The 19,252-nt window shown below is 41.0% G+C and overlaps 1 protein-coding gene across 2 annotated transcripts in view; it reads right to left on the reverse strand.

Annotated features, from left to right (window-relative positions):
- Positions 1-1,688: 1,688 nt before the first annotated feature.
- PNP (purine nucleoside phosphorylase) overlaps positions 1,689-19,252 on the reverse strand; it is a 64,921-nt gene continuing 47,357 nt past the window's right edge. For both annotated transcript variants that reach the window (XM_077298122.1, XM_077298115.1), the window contains exons 2-6: positions 6,847-7,016; positions 6,563-6,666; positions 5,842-6,017; positions 4,164-4,354; positions 1,689-3,456 (exon numbers count right to left, since the gene is read on the reverse strand). In XM_077298122.1, coding sequence (XP_077154237.1) covers positions 3,239-3,456; positions 4,164-4,354; positions 5,842-6,017; positions 6,563-6,666; positions 6,847-7,016 — 859 coding nt within the window. In that variant the 3' untranslated portion in view covers positions 1,689-3,238. The remainder of the gene's footprint in view (positions 3,457-4,163; positions 4,355-5,841; positions 6,018-6,562; positions 6,667-6,846; positions 7,017-19,252) is intronic.

Below are 19,252 nucleotides of genomic sequence, written 5' to 3' on the forward strand. Positions count from 1 at the left end.
GAATTTGGCGGGACCGGTTTTGGGTCACATGGGCGGGGTTTTCGGGTGTTTGATTCACCCTTTCCTTACCCGCTGGCTGCATGCAGAATGAACTTCAATCCAATATTGCGGCCAGCATGCAGCCAGCGGGTAAGGAAAGGGTGAAGCAAACACCCGAAAACCCCGCCCATATGACCCAAAACCGGTCCCGCCAAATTCAGGTGACAGGTTCCCTTTAACTCTTATTTCATTGGACCAGCTCTGCATCTGAACCTTTTATGCAACTCAGCTCTGCTACTATGGCTCTGATCATAGACTGCTCAGCTTTCTTGTGGATTACAACTCTGATGTGCAAATTGCTGTAGTTCCAACTCTGCTTCATCAGTTCTCGTGGTTCCAGTTCTGCTCTTCGAGTTGCGATCCTGGTACAACAGCCTCTGTTATTCCAACTGGATCACTCAACTGCACTAGTGCATTCTGTCAATGCTATAAAACAACTGCTCAACCACACCAAAGGCTTTTAAGATCCACCTCTCCAGGTGATTGAACATTGGTGCAGGAAAATGCCTGGCCTCCTGGATGGTGCAGGTAATAAAGCCATTGACTGGCCCTTACATTCTCTAGCCTTGAATCCAGTTGAGCATTATTGGGACATTATGTATGAGTGCATCTGACGGCACCTAGTAGTGCCACAGCCTGAGTAGGAGCTCACTTCTCACTTGACCCAGTGTTGGGAGAAGATTCTCCAGGATACCATCTTATGAAGAAGCCCAGACAATTTGGGGAGTACATACTATAGGGGCCATATACAAAACCGAGTCAGACCATCTGTTGCCCTGAATAAATTTACAGATTCCATTTTTTTACTTTGATTTTTCAGGTTGATTTGGAATCCAATCCTCAGTTGATGATTTTGATTTTCATTGACCATTGTTATGTGGCTTTGTGCTCATGGAATTACACAATTTATATCACTAAACATTTTCAACTTGAATATTTTGTTAATCTAAACCTGCCAATCTTGATGTTCTCTGGCAAATGCCAGTCGCCCTGCACGATGTTGGGCTGTAAGCACAACACCTACTTGTGGACATCTGGCCCTCAGAGTGTTTCTGATAGTTTGAGCAGACTCATGGATGTTAGTGGCCTTTTGGAGGTCATTTTGCAGAGGTCTGGCATTGCTCCTCCTCCTCTTACAAAGGAGGAGGTAGCAGTCCTGATGCTGGATTGTTACTCTTCTACAGCCAAAACAACATCCAAAAAGGATGAGAACAGATAATTGGTCTGTGGTCTCCCCCTGCAGCGGTGGTCTTGCTAATTGCCTATCATTTCTACCTGTTGTCTGGTCCATTTGCACAATGGCAGGATAAATTGGTTGGAGTTACATTGTGTTGAAGTGTTCCCTTTGTTTTTTTGAGCACTGTAGATTGTGAGCCCCAATGGGCACAGTGCTGATAATGTCTGTAAAGCACTGTGGAATTAATGGCACTATCCAGGAGAGAAAAGTAAAATTATATTGCAGAGTGCTGGGTTATCACAGTTTCACTTTTTAGATTACACAAAGAAGGGCTCAGTAAGGTGGAACACTGCTGTGAAGACAATCTGTTACTAGTCTAAATCCTACAATTGAAGAGAGTGTTATGGATTATAGGAAAAACCACAATACTGAGGCCAGTTATACAAAAAAAAAAAAACCACACACACAGAAGGTATCTGTGGTCCATCGCCATTTTATTTAAGCTTTCTAAGTTATATACAAAGGATAGAGGTATATAGTATTTCAGATGCAGAAGGAATGTCAAACATTTCTTATATTACACAAAAAAATAGAAATGTCTTACAGAGCAAAACCCTCTGTAAATCGGTTTCTATAGTACAGACTGCAGGAGTGATTAAATGACACAGCTACAGTACTCAGGATAGGTGTACAAATTGCTTTTCTTCTAAAGGTCATTAGAACAAGATTAAGAAGGTCCTTCCGCACAGGTTTACACTTCAGTTTTTAAAGTATCTTTAAGGATGTAAAGAAAATAAAAATCTGAAAGGATTTCACTCATATCTTTACTTAGTTTGGTGTAGTTATTGGTGCATTTTTCTGAAACTCTGTAAACCTCCCTTAGGCTGGTGTCCGACTTGCAACTGCAATGCAAGAAACTCGCTCGAGTCTCTCGCCTCAATACCTGCACTGCCGCTGGCGGTTCAGACCGGAGCGTTCAGCTGCATAGAAATACATGCAGCCGCACACTCCAGTCCCGAGTGCCGGCGGCAGTGCCGGGTATTGAGGCGAGAGACTCGCACGAGTTTCTCGCATTGCAGTTGCAAGTTGGACACTGGCCTTAGAGTAAAAGGCCATTATGAAGAATGATTGGGTGTGTAGAATACCAATTTCTATTGTATTTAAGACTATATTAATAAGGGACTTTTGTAAAAAGGCCAGCTCATAAGTAAATTATGTAAACAAGCAACTACTCTGCATGTGTGGAAACCATGTTTGGACCCATTCAACTCTACAGGAGATTCGCCAGAAGTACAAGTACTATTAGGGCTGCAGTAGACAGATTGCTTAGCCCTAATACTGTGAAAGACCAATGTTCTGCACGTGTACCATAATGATATACACCAGTTACCCATATATGGAAGAGTACAGGCAATTTATACTTGAAGCAATACAGTACTGTAAAGTCGGTCTAAAAACCTCACGTATTTTTGATGTTCACAAGTTGTAAAAATTACATTGTCTCTATCTTATCACATGAAATTCAAGTCTCCATAATTATTCATAACCAAACCATTGTGAATGTTCATAATTAAGTGAGGATTGTTAAAAAAAAGATTACTATATATATATATATATATATATATATATATATATATAGTAAACAGGTCAACAAAAGGCTCTAAATAATAATAAATAGTATTTATAATGATAAAATATTAACTTCAAGTTATTAATTTCAGTGTAACAATGATATTGCAAAAAAGGTACTATCAGCCGTCAGCTCATATACACAGATATCTACAAGAGTGATCGCGGGAACGGAGAGCAGAAGAGGATTGAGTTGTGATAATATAACTGAGGAATGTAATCTGGTTCTCTACATAGCCGGCGGATACAGAAATGTGTAGAGAACGGTGCCCTATAGGTAAAGAAACACTGTGCACAGCCAAGAGGTTACCGTTACTTAGCAATGGTCAATAATTCTAAATACAATCGCCAAGATGGAGAAGCAGTGCCTCCTCCAACCATACAGGACACTTTCTAGAACACATTATTGTTCAGCTCAAGGCGCTTTAGCAGGAGAGTCACCATCTTCTCCAGGAATCTGGCACTGTCTTTTCCAGCTTGGAGCACTTCTTCATGGTTAGCGGTGACTTCACTGTTGTAGTCCATCACTGCCTTGTTTGTAATGAGGGATATTCCCAAAACCTTTAAACCACAATGTCTTGCCACAATTACTTCAGGCACTGTACTCATCCCTTGATAAAAGACAAAATAGGTAAATGCAATTTCAATGTAATGTGATAAACATGGCTACATTTGCACATTTGTAGTAGAGCTTTTAAAGTCATGCCGTTTCTATAGCTCCTATTCATTTCACTAGGATATGCAAAAATAAGGTGGCTCAACCGCTTTTTGCCATTTCTATAGCTCCACCTACAGTGGTCGCAGCCTAGTCAGTTATGGTCATGGCTGAAATTAAGGATCTTGACACCCGTAAACCTCCGCACCCAAGACATTATGCAGGATTTTTATTATTTTTCACACATCTGAGCAGTGATTCAGTATTGACTTCTTGCATTGGATCACTGCATCCACAGGTACAATTGAATAAAGAAGTGGTGCTGCAGGAAGCTATAGTCAGCTCTGTAGAAGAGTTGTAGGAGACAGCATGGGAGTGTAGGAGAGTTTTGAATTTGTGATTTTATTTCTGGGGCACTAACAATAGTAGATTACATTAAGTGGGCATAGTGGCTATATTTATTTAAGGGACACAAATGGCATCAACATTTTATTAAATTAGATTAATGGCCTACATTTCGTCAGTGACTGTATCTGACAGACGGGAATAGCCTTCTAAGTTCTTTGTGGTTCTAAATAAATGTAGACTTCACATTATATTGTATACATATTTCATTCGTTTGAGGGAAAAAAAAAAACATCCTTTAAGATTCATTTTACATACCGACTGCATCAGCTCCAAGGCTACTCAGGAATTTACATTCAGCAATAGTCTCAAAATTGGGTCCTCCAAGACTACAGTATACTCCTTCCCTCATCTTCTCTGAGAATCCCAGTTCTTGCCCAACAGCCAAAGCCAACTTCCTCAGGTCCTTGTCATAAGCATCAGACATAGGGGGAAACCGAGGACCAAACCTTTATAAGAGACCATCGGTGGTTAGTAAGGAAGAAAAATGATTACACCTTATGCAGCAATGTGATTCTGGATTTATAGCATGCAGGATTTTTCTTCCCCCTCCCCTATTCTTTTAAGGGGTTAAACAGTCTGATTTCCCGCCATTATAACAAAGTCAAAGAGCTAAAATTCTAACAGTTAACCTTTCAAGGACCAGGACATTTTTTGTTTTTGAGCTTTTGGTTTTTCTCCCCTAGTTCAAAGAGCCATAACTTTTAGTTTTGAATTACACCATTTATTTTACCACATGACGTACTGAGAAACAAGAATGGGAGAAAAAAAAATAAAAAAATCTCCAGGTCATAATGATTTTCAGCAATATCAAATGTATGAGGTTATATGTACAAAGTAGAATGTGTCGCCATTTTCCAAGACTTATTATTCTGTCCTTGGAGTTAGCTGAGTGTTTGTTTTTTCCATGCAGAGCTGAAAATTTTGCTACAATTTTGGACTACATACAGTATAAACATCCTGGATCGCAGTTCCCTAAAAAAATACCGGTGATCCAAAATTAAAAAACACCAGTTCTGGAAGTTAGAATTATGAAAACCTTTTGCATATAATGCGCGGGTTCAACAGAAGAACCTCGCGCGGGTTCAACAGAAGAACCTCGCGCGGGTTCAACAGAAGAACCTCGCGCGGGTTCAACAGAAGAACCTCGCGCGGGTTCAACAGAAGAACCTCGCGCGGGTTCAACAGAAGAACCTCGCGCGGGTTCAACAGAAGAACCTCGCGCGGGTTCAACAGAAGAACCTCGCGCGGGTTCAACAGAAGAACCTCGCGCGGGTTCAACAGAAGAACCTCGCGCGGGTTCAACAGAAGAACCTCGCGCGGGTTCAACAGAAGAACCTCGCGCGGGTTCAACAGAAGAACCTCGCGCGGGTTCAACAGAAGAACCTCGCGCGGGTTCAACAGAAGAACCTCGCGCGGGTTCAACAGAAGAACCTCGCGCGGGTTCAACAGAAGAACCTCGCGCGGGTTCAACAGAAGAACCTCGCGCGGGTTCAACAGAAGAACCTCGCATCAAGTCCCAGCACTGCCACCGGCACTTGGGACTGGAGTGTGCAGCTGCATGTATTTCTGTGCAGCTGAATGCTCCGGTCCCAACGACAGTGCTGGGACTTGATGCGAGTTTCTCACATTGAACTCACAAGTGTGACCCCGGCCTTACGTGGATTAACAAGACTGACCCTGCCCGGTCCACATGTGCTTTGTTAGGCTATATAGACATCATAGAGAGGACTTCGCCCGAATTACACGGTTTTGTATTCATCTTATTGGGAGCCATGTATACTACATTTCCAATGTACCTGCTGTGAGTGGCTTTTTCAAAAGTTGAACCCCAAGTCCTTTAGATAGGGGTTATTATATGGAGATAACACCATTAATCTAATTACAACAGACCATTCCCTTTTAAACATGAGGTCAGAGTAATACAAATGCTCACCTATCCTCATTAGGACCAATGAGTGGATTTTGTCCTGCAAATCCTGGCATATTTATGTGATCCATTATCACCATTACATCCCCAATGCTATAATCTTGGTTCAGTCCTCCAGCAGCATTAGTGACAATTAGTGTTTCAACTCCAATCAGGCGGAAAACCCTTATTGGAAATGTAACCTGGCAAAAAGGAAAGAATAGTTACAACCTCATAACATTAGTTTTCTAAAACGCGATTGTGAGAACCATAAATCTTATCTACTGCCCCACCTCCAAAGATCCTATCCCAATATGTAGTAGGTGTAATAATAATATTTGCAAATACCTCCAATTAGAAAAGTATTATAGCTCTTCTGATTTGTTATGTCGCTTACCCCATTTGCAGGGCATTGCAATAGCTTGGGTATCCATGGTTACGACCACTAGCAATTAACTGTCACTATATGAGTGGTCAAAACCACAGATACCCAATCTACTGCAATGCCTGCATCAGAAGAACTTTATTACATTTCTAATTGGACATATTAGAGAATATTACTACACCTACTACATACTGGGATAGGATCTTGGAGATGGGAATATTACCTTTAAATTTATCCGGAATTCTCTCTAACAGTTTACAACCAATTTGCTAAATAACGGAGAACATGTGGACAACCATAATATCTAAGCAATTGTTTTATCCCCATACTGGTTATATTGTATACAGTATATATTGTTCTCACCTTCCACAGTGGGTAACCTTCATAAGCATGAAACCGTCCTTGCATGCAAACACATGGTTTCCCATTCAAGTTTCCAAATATAAGACGACCAGCATGTCCAGGAACTGCAAAATTCAGGAAAAAGAACAAATCAGTACAAATGTATATAGGAGTCATTATAAATTATGTGGCGTGTTCGTGGCAGGAGATCGGAGTGTATGATCCTTTTACCTTAATCTCAGGACAAAATGAACAAGGGATTTGGAGATCATAAACCTTACACGATTAATACAAATTTTCCATACCTGTACTGTGTGGGAAGTTTGGGATGTCACCATAATTGAAGGCCATCTGATCTTTTAAGAGTTCACCCAGACCTCCAAGCCCAGAGCCAAGTACAATGGCCACTGCAGGACGATGTTCTGTCTTGGACATGAGCCAGTCAGCAGTTTGCTTGTATTCTTCATAAGTGTACCTAAAGCCACAGTAAAAAAGCCAAAATCTAGAAGATGCAATATTTTTAAAATATTGAAAGCATGACTCAACGGTGTTACCAAAAGTGCACTTATAAGGAATTCTCATCTAAAGCTTTGTGATAGGGAGTATATCTAAAGCTTTGTGATAGGGAGTTCATTAGAACCAACATGGCAAGGATGAGCTTTTAATGTTACACTTTTTAATGCATGTATTAAGTAAATTAGGCTGCTTGCATTTCTTTCCATTAGTTTTTAACTACACACACGCTTGTTTCTTTTTAGTATGTCATGTTTTAAATAAAGCCGCTTTGTGTAGACTCACAAGCTGATTTTTTTTTTTTTTTGAGCAGTGAAATTAAATAGCGGCAAAAATTCATTGTGCACACAAAGCTTTAGGAAACAGTAAGTGGACAATAAATTTGCCTTAGGTTTCTGCACCTTTGTAAAAAAAATTGCTGGCAGTACTAATGGGGGAATAGGGATCACAAAATAATAAGTTCATGTATCCTTTAATAAGATGTGTAGTAGAGGGGTGACAAGGACACTAAACTTCAGGAGGGCAAATTTCCAACGGATGAGAGATGATCTTGGTGCAATTAACTGGGACGATATCCTGAGACATAAAAATACACAAAGAAAATGGGAGACGTTTATTAGCATCCTGGATAGGACCTGTGCACAGTATATACCGTATGGGAATAAACATATTAGAAATAGGAGGAAAACAATATGGCTAAATAAAGCTGTAAGGGGCGCAATAAGTGACAAAAAGAAAGCATTTAGAGAATTAAAGGAAGTAGGTAGTGAGGAGGCATTAAATAAATACAGAAAATTACGGTAAATACATTCTGTAAAAAGCAAATCAAGGCAGCTAAGACTGAGACAGAGACTCATTGCCAGAGAAAGAATATTTGGGGATTAATTTTACTCTAATTACGTAAATAGTAAGAAAGTAAAAAAAATTATAGTGTTGGCCCCCTTAAAAATAGTCTGGATGAAATGGTGGATGAGGATGAGGAAAAAGCCAATATGCTAAATTACTTTTTTTCATCAGTATTTACACAAGAAAATCCCATGGCAGACAATATGACTAGTGATAACAAAAATTCCCCATTAAGTGTCACCTGCTTAACACAGCAGGAAGTACGGCGGCGTCTAAAAATCACTAAAATTGACAAATCTCCGGGCCCGGATAGGATACACTCCCGAGTACTGCAGGAATTAAGTACAGTCATTGATAGACCATTATTTTTAATCTTTAAAGAGTCCATAATAACAGGGTCTGTACCACAGAATAGGCGTATAGCAAATGTGGTGCCAATATTCAAAAAGGGGACAAAAACTGAACTCGGAAATTATAGGCCAGTAAGCTTAACCTCTACTGTGGGTAAAATCCTGGAGGGTATTCTAAGGGATGCTATACTGGAGTATCTGAAGAGGAATAACCTCATGACTAGTGTTGAGCAATACCGTCCGATACTTGAAAGTATTGGTATCGGATAGTATCGTCCGATACCCGAAAAGTATTGGATATCACCGATACCCGATACCAATACAAGTCAATGGGACACCAAGTATCGGAAGGTATCCTGATGGTTCCCAGGGTCTGAAGGAGAGGAAACTCTCCTTCAGGCCCTGGGATCCATATTAATGTGTAAAATAAAGAATTAAAATAAAAAATATCAATATACTCACCTCTCCGGAGGCCCCTGGACATCACCACTGGTAACCGGCAGCCTTCTTTGCTTAAAATGAGCGCGTTTAGGGCCTTCCATGACGTCACGGCTTCTGATTGGTCGCGTGCCGCTCATGTGACCGCCATGCGACCAATCACAAGCCGTGACGTCATTCTCATGTCCTAAATTCCTAGAATGAGGAGTTTAGGGCCTGAGAATGACGTCACGGCTTGTGATTGGTCGCGTGGCGGTCACATGAGCGGCACGCGACCAATCAGAAGCCGTGACATCATGGAAGGCCCTAAACGCGCTCATTTTAAGCAAAGAAGGCTGCCGGTTACCAGCGGTGATGTTCCGGGGCCTCCGGAGAGGTGAGTATATCAATATTTTTTATTTTAATTCTTTATTTTACACAGTAATATGGATCCGATACCGATTCCCGATACCACAAAAGTATCGGATCTCGGTATCAGAATTCCGATACTTGCGGTATCGGAATGCTCAACACTACTCATGACCCAGTATCAGCACGGGTTTACTAGGGACCGTTCCTGTCAGACTAATCTGATCAATTTCTATGAAGAGGTAAGTTCCGGACTGGACCAAGGGAACACAGTGGACGTAGTGTATATGGACTTTTCAAAAGCTTTTGATACGGTGCCACACAAAAGGTTGATACATAAAATGAGAATGGGGATAGGGGAAAATATGTGTAAGTGGGTTGAGAGTTGGCTCAGGGATAGGAAACAAAGGGTGGTTATTAATGGGGCACACTCGGACTGGGTCGCGGTTAGCAGTGGGGTACCACAGGGGTCAGTATTGGGCCCTCTTCTTTTTAACATATTTATTAATGACCTTGTAGGGGGCATACAGAGTGGAATTTCAATATTTGCAGATGACACTAAACTCTGCAAGGTAATCAATACAGAGGAGGCCAATTTTATATTACAGGATGATTTATGTAAACTAGAAGCTTGGGCTGATAAATGGCAAATAAGCTTTAATGGGGATAAATGTAAGGTCATGCACTTGGGTAGAAGTAATAAGATGTATAACTATGTGCTTAATTCTAAAACTCTGGGCAAAACCATCAATGAAAAAGACCTGGGTGTATGAGTGGATGACAAACTCACATTTAGTGGCCAGTGTCAGGCAGCTGCTACAAATGCAAATAAAATAATGGGATGCATTAAAAGAGGCATAGATGCTCATGAGGAGAACATAATTTTACCTCTATACAAGTCACTAGTTCGACCACACTTAGATCTTTTTAATCATACACCTGAGACAGGGACAAGGGGGCATCCTCTACGTCTGGAGGAAAGAAGGTTTAAGCATAATAACAGACGCGGATTTTTTACTGTAAGAGCAGTGAGACTATGGAACTCTCTGCCGTATGATGTTGTATTGAGTGATTCATTACTTAAATGTAAGAGGGGACTGGATTCCTTTCTTGAAAAGTATAATGTTACAGGGTATATACACTAGATTCCTTGATAGGGCGTTGATCCAGGGAACTAGTCTGACTGCCGTATGTGGAGTCGGGAAGGAATTTTTTTCCCCAGTGTGGAGCTTACTCTTTGCCACATGAGTTTTTTTTGCTCTCCTCTGGATCAACATGTTAGGTTAGGCTATGGGTTGAACTAGATAGACTTAAAGTCTTCCTTCAACCTTAATAACTATGTTACTATGTTACTAATGCAAATTGCCTCTTCTGAGAAAAAGAGGACTTAACTCTATAGCGCCACCTGTTGGAAGTAGCGATCCTACAAGTCACAATCAACCCTCTAACGAGTCGTGCAGTATGACTTAGGATAAAAGCCAAATCAGTATCTCAATTCGCAGACACGGTGTTTCGGGCTGTTGGCCCTAGTCAGTGCGAAGCATGAGAACTGATTTGGCTTTTATCCTAAGTCATACTGCACGACTCGTTAGAGGGATGCCGCGCGTGCGCAGATGGGGATTGCGGCGGCCATTTTCCTGAAGTTCTTGGCTTCAGGAAAATGGCCACCGCGATCTTCATCCGCGCACGCGCAGCCATTTTCCTGAAGCCTCGGGAAGCAGAGCGCTTCATCTGCGCACGCGCGGCCTCGGGAAGATGGCCGCCACCACTGCTAACAACAGGATTCACCCGGCTCTGCTGCTTACCGGGCTGCTGCATCACCTCACCGGGGAAAGGGACCCCTCTGACGCCATACCTCTCACTGCGCCTCCTCATCCCAGCACCTCCTCATCCCAGCACCTCCTCATCCCAGCACCTCTGCCGGTAACCACTGCTGCAACCCTCCCATGGACACCAGGCTGTGGCGTCACCCACCTAAGCAGGAAGGGACCCTGCTCAGGTGCACGCCGTACCGCATCACCCCACCTCTGCCGACACCATGCCTTCTGTGACCCTGCTCTGCCACCGCCAGCCCTCAGGTAAGATTCTGTAAATTCGGACAATAAGATGGACCCCGATCTTATTAAAAAAAAAAATCTTTTTTTCCTGCAATTTTCACCCCAAATTTGGGGTGCGCCTTATGGTCCGGTGCGTCTTATAGTCCGAAAAATACGGTATTTGGCTTGGACAGCTTAGGTCTATATAGGCAGGCTGCAATCTCAACATAAAAGTTCATCTTTCGAAAAAAGTGGCACTCACCAGGAAATGCTGTGCAAGAAATCGTCCTTTATTGAGGTTTCACCACATGACGAACTTTACAAGGAGAGGCGGTTGGTACGTAAGAGGGTGCGGGGAGTGAGGGTAGGACTACGGCCGTTTCACGCTCGTGCGCTTCCACGGGTCCAGGTGCACACATTAAAAACGTCATTTCCTTTATAGGGAACTAGACTCAATTACGTGAGTGAAAATAAAGATGCAATACATAAAAACTGTGCAAATATCGACTCTAAACAGTATTGCTCTTGGATCCAATATCAAATATATCTTAAATTATTAAATAATTACATAAATTCACATTTTAAAGAAATATCGCCATGTCCAATTTATCATTGAGACCAAGAGGTCCCTGCGCATTGGTCTTAATAATCCACCTCGCCTCTCTTTGAAGTAATATTTTATTGTGGTCTCCACCTTGCGGTGGATATTTGACTACTTCCAGACCTGCAAATCGCAATAAATTTGGATTCGAATCATGCAGATCTCGCATATGCTTAATTAACCGAGGGCAACCTTTACCGGTGGATATTGAATTATCATGTTCTCTGAATCTATGGACCAAAGGGCGAATAGTTTTGCCGATGTAAAATCCTTTGTGAAGGATTCAGGGGAGTTTTTGTCCGTATTACAATCATTTGACTGGCAACCAACTTTTTCTTTAGTATCCATTGATATTGTCAGTCTGTATACAAGGATACCGCAGGCCAAGGGTATAGAGGCAATACGTACTATTCTGCTCAACACCGATAAAGACCAGGATTTTATAGCATTTATTACAGAGAGTCTCGAATTTGTACTTTCGCACAATGCATTTAAATTTATGGATAGGTGGTTTTTGCAATGCACAGGCACTGCAATGGGTACGCCCGTTGCATGTGTCTTTGCTAACTTGTTCTTGGCTGCCTTCGAGGAAAAATACATAACATCAGTAATGAACCCTTTTATAAAATATATACGTACGTATTTGAGATTTGCGGACGACATCTTTATGGTTTGGGATGGTCCTAGAGATGTCTTTGATGCCTTTGTGACCCACCTCAATAATGTGAACGATGAGAACATGCAGTTTACCGCTTGTTTTGGAGGTGATTCTTTGGATTTCCTCGACGTAAAAATCGACATCGTGGATGGTAAGTTGAATACACGGGTGCATAAAAAGTCAACTGCGACTAATAGCCTGCTGCATTTCAATAGCGCACATCCGGCCCACACTAAGAGAAGTATACCTTATAGCCAGATGGTGCGATATAGAAAACTTAATAACAATGATGCAGTATTCAACGACCAAATATCCGAATTAAAAACTAATTTCCTAAAAAGAAAATATCCTCCTAACATTTTATCAGCAGCGGAAAAAAGAGTGGGGAAACTTAAACAAAATGATTTGTTGAGAAATCGGAAGAGTACAAATCAGTTCCCTTCTCAAAAAAATGATTATCAAAAATTTGTGTTCACTTTTACACACAGTCCTGTGGACGGAGATATTCACTCTGCCATCAATAAAAATTGGCATGTGCTTCAAAGCGATAGAGATTTGGCAGAGATTACCGCAAGTCACCCACGTTTTGCTTATAAACGTACTAAGAACTTGGGTGATCTTTTAGTACAAAATCGCTTATTGCCTGTTCGGAATAATTGGTTGCAGAAATTTACCCCACAGGGAAATCATAAGTGTGGGAATTGCAACTTTTGCCATCTTACATATTTGGATAATCCTATACGTGTTGGAGCGGTTAATCATTCAGTCCGTCAGTTTATTACATGTAAAACGAAATTTGTAGTTTATATTATTTTTTGTCCGTGCCGATTTTTTTACATCGGCAAAACTATTCGCCCTTTGGTCCATAGATTCAGAGAACATCATAATTCAATATCCACCGGTAAAGGTTGCCCTCGGTTAATTAAGCATATGCGAGATCTGCATGATTCGAATCCAAATTTATTGCGATTTGCAGGTCTGGAAGTAGTCAAATATCCACCGCAAGGTGGAGACCACAATAAAATATTACTTCAAAGAGAGGCGAGGTGGATTATTAAGACCAATGCGCAGGGACCTCTTGGTCTCAATGATAAATTGGACATGGCGATATTTCTTTAAAATGTGAATTTATGTAATTATTTAATAATTTAAGATATATTTGATATTGGATCCAAGAGCAATACTGTTTAGAGTCGATATTTGCACAGTTATGTATTGCATCTTTATTTTCACTCACGTAATTAAGTCTAGTTCCCTATAAAGGAAATGACGTTTTTAATGTGTGCACCTGGACCCGTGGAAGCGCACGAGCGTGAAACGGCCGTAGTCCTACCCTCACTCCCCGCACCCTCTTACGTACCAACCGCCTCTCCTTGTAAAGTTCGTCATGTGGTGAAACCTCAATAAAGGACGATTTCTTGCACAGCATTTCCTGGTGAGTGCCACTTTTTTCTTTTATTCAGTGGATTGCTCATATACATTTTCTTCAGTGGAGCACCGCCGTTGGATTACTGTCTGTACACTTCAGATATCCCGCAACAAATTCCTGTTTTAAAAGTGGTGTGGAGTGTCCTATGTGTGCCTAGTGCCGGTTTATCTGCGTTTTTCATTTAACTGTGTAAAAGTCCATCTTTGCTGCAGAGGACCTATTATATGGGACGCAAATCCTTTCAAGTTTTCCTATTAGAGATAAGGGGTCTATCTCATTAAACTAAGGATAAAAATTATTACTTTATTCAATAAATATAAAACCATGACACATCTACACACAGATAAACACATAAAACACACAACTGTGCACTCTACTGTTGCCCTACTGATCGTGCCTAAAGACAACTTCTACCTACCAGCGGAGGTTGGCACCCTAAACACAGATACGAGAATGGCGCCCCCGCTCACCGTCGGCTATGCCTATAGCTCCTATTGCATACCCTGATATCAGTGTCTCATATGCACCTGCATACATGCAAGACAGGAAAATGATTATTTCTTGGATAGATGGAATTGAAAGGAGCTATTGGTATATATGTGTGAATACACATTTATTTGGGCCTAATATGTGGCAGGGTGAGATACACGGACTAGAACAATTAGTGCAAAACAAAAAGTGCTCATGCTTTAAAATAAGGTCTCACTACCTCTGTACCCTAATGTGTACCTGCCTAAACATGTGGGGGTTGGCACCCTACTTGACAGCGGATATGGCGCCCCCACTCCTCGGCGGCTGACCCTAGGACACCCTACTGATAAATTAATAATAATCCTAGAATAATTATCAGCCGCCCATATAGATGCAGAGAAGAAATAAAGGCAGGGAAAACACTATAGCTATTATCAGCTCAAGATCCTGTGAGGCACACCAAATGTCATCTCTTGATAAGTATCATCTCTCACCCTCTGTGTTCATGTCTAACATACAGTTAGGTCCATATATATTTGGACAGAGACAACATTTTTCTAATTTTGGTTATAGACATTACCACAATGAATTTTAAACAAAACAATTCAGATGCAGTTGAAGTTCAGACTTTCAGCTTTCATTTGAGGGTATCCACATTAAAATCGGATGAAGGGTTTAGGAGTTTCAACTCCTTAACATGTGCCACCCTGTATTTAAAGGGACCAAAAGTAATTGGACAATTGACTCCAAGGCTATTTCATGGGCAGGTGTGGGCAATCCCTTCGTTATGTCATTCTCAATTAAGCAGATAAAGGGCCTGGAGTTGATTTGAGGTGTGGTGTTTGCATTTGGAAGGTTTTGCTGTGAAGTAAACATGCGGTCAAAGGAGCTCTCCTTGCAGGTGAAACAAGCCATCCTTAAGCTGCGAAAACAGAAAAAACCCATCCAAGAAATTGCTACAATATTAGGAGTGGCAAAATCTACAGTTTGGTACATCCTGAGAAAGAAAGAAAGCACTGGTGAACTCATCAATGCAAAAAGACCTGGGCGCCCACGGAAGACAACAGTGGTGGATGATCGCAGAATAATCTCCATGGTGAAGAGAAACCCCTTCACAACAGCCAACCAAGTGAACAACACTCTCCCGGAGGTCGGCGTATCAATATCCAAATCTATCATAAAGAGAAGACTGCATGAAAGTAAATACAGAGGGTTCACTGCACGGTGCAAGCCACTCATAAGCATCAAGAAGAAAAAGGCTAGAATGGACTTTGCTAAAAAACATCTAAAAAAGCCAGCACAGTTCTGGAAGAACATTCTTTGGACAGATGAAACCAAGATCAACCTCTACCAGAATGATGGAAAGAGAAATGTATGGCGAAGGCGTGGTACAGCTCATGATCCAAAGCATACCACATCATCTGTAAAACGGCGGAGGCAGTGTGATGGCTTGGGCATGCATGGCTGCCAGTGGCACTGGGTCACTAGTGTTTATTGATGATGTGACACAGGACAGAAACAGCCGAATTAATTCTGAGGTATTCATATTCAGAGCCATACTGTGTGCTCAGATCCAGCCAAATGCAGCCAAACTGATTGGTCGTCGTTTCATACTACAGATGGACAATGACCCAAAACATAAAGCCAAAGCAACCCAGGAGTTTATTAAAGCAAAGAAGTGGAATATTATTGAATGGCCAAGTCAGTCACCTGATCTCAACCCAATTGAGCATGCATTTCACTTGTTAAAGACTAAACTTCAGACAGAAAGGCCCACAAACAAACAGCAACTGAAAACAACTGCAGTGAAGGCCTGGCAGAGCATCAACAAGGAGGAAACACAGCGTCTGGTGATGTCCATGAGTTCAAGACTTCAGATAGTCATTGCCAACAAAGGGTTTTCAACCAAGTACTAGAAATGAACATTTTATTTAAAATTATTGAATCTGTCCAATTACTTTTGGTCCCTTTAAAAACAGGGTGGCACATGTTAAGGAGTTGAAACTCCTAAACTCTTCATCCAATTTTAATGTGGATACCCTCAAATGAAAGCTGAAAGTCTGAACTTCAACTGCATCTGAATTGTTTTGTTTAAAATTCATTGTGGTAATGTTTATAACCAAAATTGGAAAAATGTTGTCTCTGTCCAAATATATATGGACCTAACTGTATAATGTGATCTTGAGCTGATAATAGCTATAGTGTTTTCCCTGCCTTTATTTCTTCTCTGCATCTAAATGGGCGGCTGCTAATTATTCTAGGATTATTATTAATTTATCAGTAGGGTGTCCTAGGGTCAGCCGCCGAGGAGTGGGGGCGCCATATCCGCTGTCAAGTAGGGTGCCAACCCCCACATGTTTAGGCAGGTACACATTAGGGTACAGAGGTAGTGAGACCTTATTTTAAAGCACGAGCACTTTTTGTTTTGCACTAATTGTTCTAGTCCGTGTATCTCACCCTTCCACATATTAGGCCCAAATAAATGTGTATTCACACATATATACACCAATAGCTCCTTTCAATTCCATCTATCCAAGAAATAATCATTTTCCTGTCTTGCATGTATGCAGGTGCATATGAGACACTGATATCAGGGTATGCAATAGGAGCTATAGGGATAGCCGACGGTGAGCGGGGGCGCCATTCTCGTATCTGTGTTTAGGGTGCCAACCTCCGCTGGTAGGTAGAAGTTGTCTTTAGGCACTATCAGTAGGGCAACAGTAGAGTGCACGGTTGTGTGTTTTATGTGTATCTGTGTGTAGATGTGTCATGGTTTTATATTTATTGAATAAAGTAATAATTTTTATCCTTAATATTATAGAAAAAGTAAGGTTAGTTGGTTTTGCTAATTGATTTTTTGACCTTTTGGCTGTCTTATCAGCTTGTGATTACTAGTCTATCTCATTAAAACATGTTATCACCTATACATAGGACAGGTGATAACTTGCTGATCAGTGCTGGTCCCCCAAATGGTAACTGCCCCAATCTGCAGATCTAGGAAGATTTATCTCCATTACAACATGGCAGGGCAAATCAGATGCCTGACCACATATCCATTCATTTTCTATGGGGCTGCCGGTAAAAGCTAAGTGCACCACTCGGCATACGCCATAGTGAATATAATGGAGTGCTGGTCAAACGAGGCCACTGTTGCTCCATTCTTACAGGGATTAAAGCTCCTAGTTCCGCCTATTGGAGTGGGTCCCAGTAATTGAGCCAACAACGATCAACAAATTATCACCTATTCTGCGGTTATGTGATAAAGAGGTTGTCCTATTAGGTGGCAACTTGTCTTAATAGGACAACACCCTTAAGGGCAAACAAGCACAACTTTTTTTCCAAAGCTCTCAGAAGTGGTTGCTGCAGGCAGTAACTGTATGGCTATGTGCACGCGTCAGGATTACTTGCAGAAATTTCCTGAATGCAGAATGCATTAAAAATGATGGGATGCTTATGTATGCGCTTTAAGCGTTTTTTTCTGCGGAATACGGACGAAAAAAAAAAAACGTGAAAAATCCTGAACGTGTGCACATACCCATAGGCTATGTGCACACGTTGCGGATTTGCTGCGGATCCACAGCGTTTTTTTGAGGTGCAGAAACGCTGCAGATCCGCAATTGATTTAAACAATCAATCCGCTGCGGTTTAAGAGAAGTAGCATGTCACTTCTTTTTTGTGAATCTGCAGCGTTTTTGTACCCACTCCATTATAGAAAACCGCAGGGCTAAAAACCGCAGCAAAAACACGCTGCGGAACCGCACAAAAAAAAAACAAAAAAAAAACGCAGTTGCGTTTTCTGCCAGGAGAGGCAGAATCCGCACCAGAAATTCCTAAGCCTAACCCGCAACGTGTGCACATAGCCTATAACTTTGCTTCACTCCTGAATCCCTGGCAGTCTTTACTTTTTATGCAAGCGGCAAAACTATGGCTGCTTGTTTGATACTAGCAAGTACAGCAAGACTGCTGCCTTATACCACCCTTCATTTTATAACTTACCGTATTTTGCTGGCAGAATAGGTTTTTATTTTTTCATATTTAGATTTTGGTTGGTTTTTACTCCTTTAAAGAAAAAAAGTTTACATAATCTTTGTAAAAAAAAAAAAAAAAAAGTATACAACAGTCATTGTGCCATAAAAATAACAACTATAGTACTATCTTGTACAGATAAGGAAACTTAATTGCTCCATAAGAAGTTATCTGCTCAATTTCGAACAAACATGATAATGTGAAGAATATAAAAAAAAAAAAAACACATCTGGTGACAAGTACATTGTTCGTACATAGGTTTCCTCTCCAGCCAGCTGTAAAACCTAAGATGTCAGGTGCATGAGACATGGTGTAAAAGCAAAAATCCTGAATGGAATGGCATATTGTAGAAGAGAGCAGCATGACATGTATTCGAATTGACTTTCATGTAAATCTATACTATGAAAAAAAAAAATAAAAAAAAAAATGCACAGCTGATATATATATATATATAACCTCTAAATTTGCTTATAGCCAGGCTGTACAAGCATGAAGGTGTTCTAACCAAACAGACAGGTCATTAACCTATAGGACTGGTCATCCAAAGTACACGATCAAGATTTTTTTTCAAAACTATTCACCCATGGTTTGTTACAACCTGCAGTCAGATATGATGGGTGGTGTTGAAGCACACTGTATATATTTATAAATAAATAAAAAAACCCTATTCATGATGACTGATGGCTATAGCTGGCTGCCTAGCAGCTGACAGTCACTTGTTCCATCTACCTTCGTCATGAATTTCAATACAGAGCCTTGAGGAAAACTATCCAGACTAGTTTTCACAAATATTCAAGATTTAGTGGTGTAACCAATGGAATTTTAAATTACATTGAAAAGCACCATAAAAAAACAACAATCTAAGGTCAGACAGCAATGATCCCATGCAAAGTTTCATGGTATCAATGTTTGACCTCATAAAAGCTGCAAAGGAGAACATGAATGGCAACCTTTTTTTTTTTAATTAAGGATCATTAACATGTGTTAAATTTGAT

This window comes from Ranitomeya variabilis, chromosome 1, assembly GCF_051348905.1.
Source record: "Ranitomeya variabilis isolate aRanVar5 chromosome 1, aRanVar5.hap1, whole genome shotgun sequence".
Lineage (NCBI taxonomy): Eukaryota > Metazoa > Chordata > Amphibia > Anura > Dendrobatidae > Ranitomeya > Ranitomeya variabilis.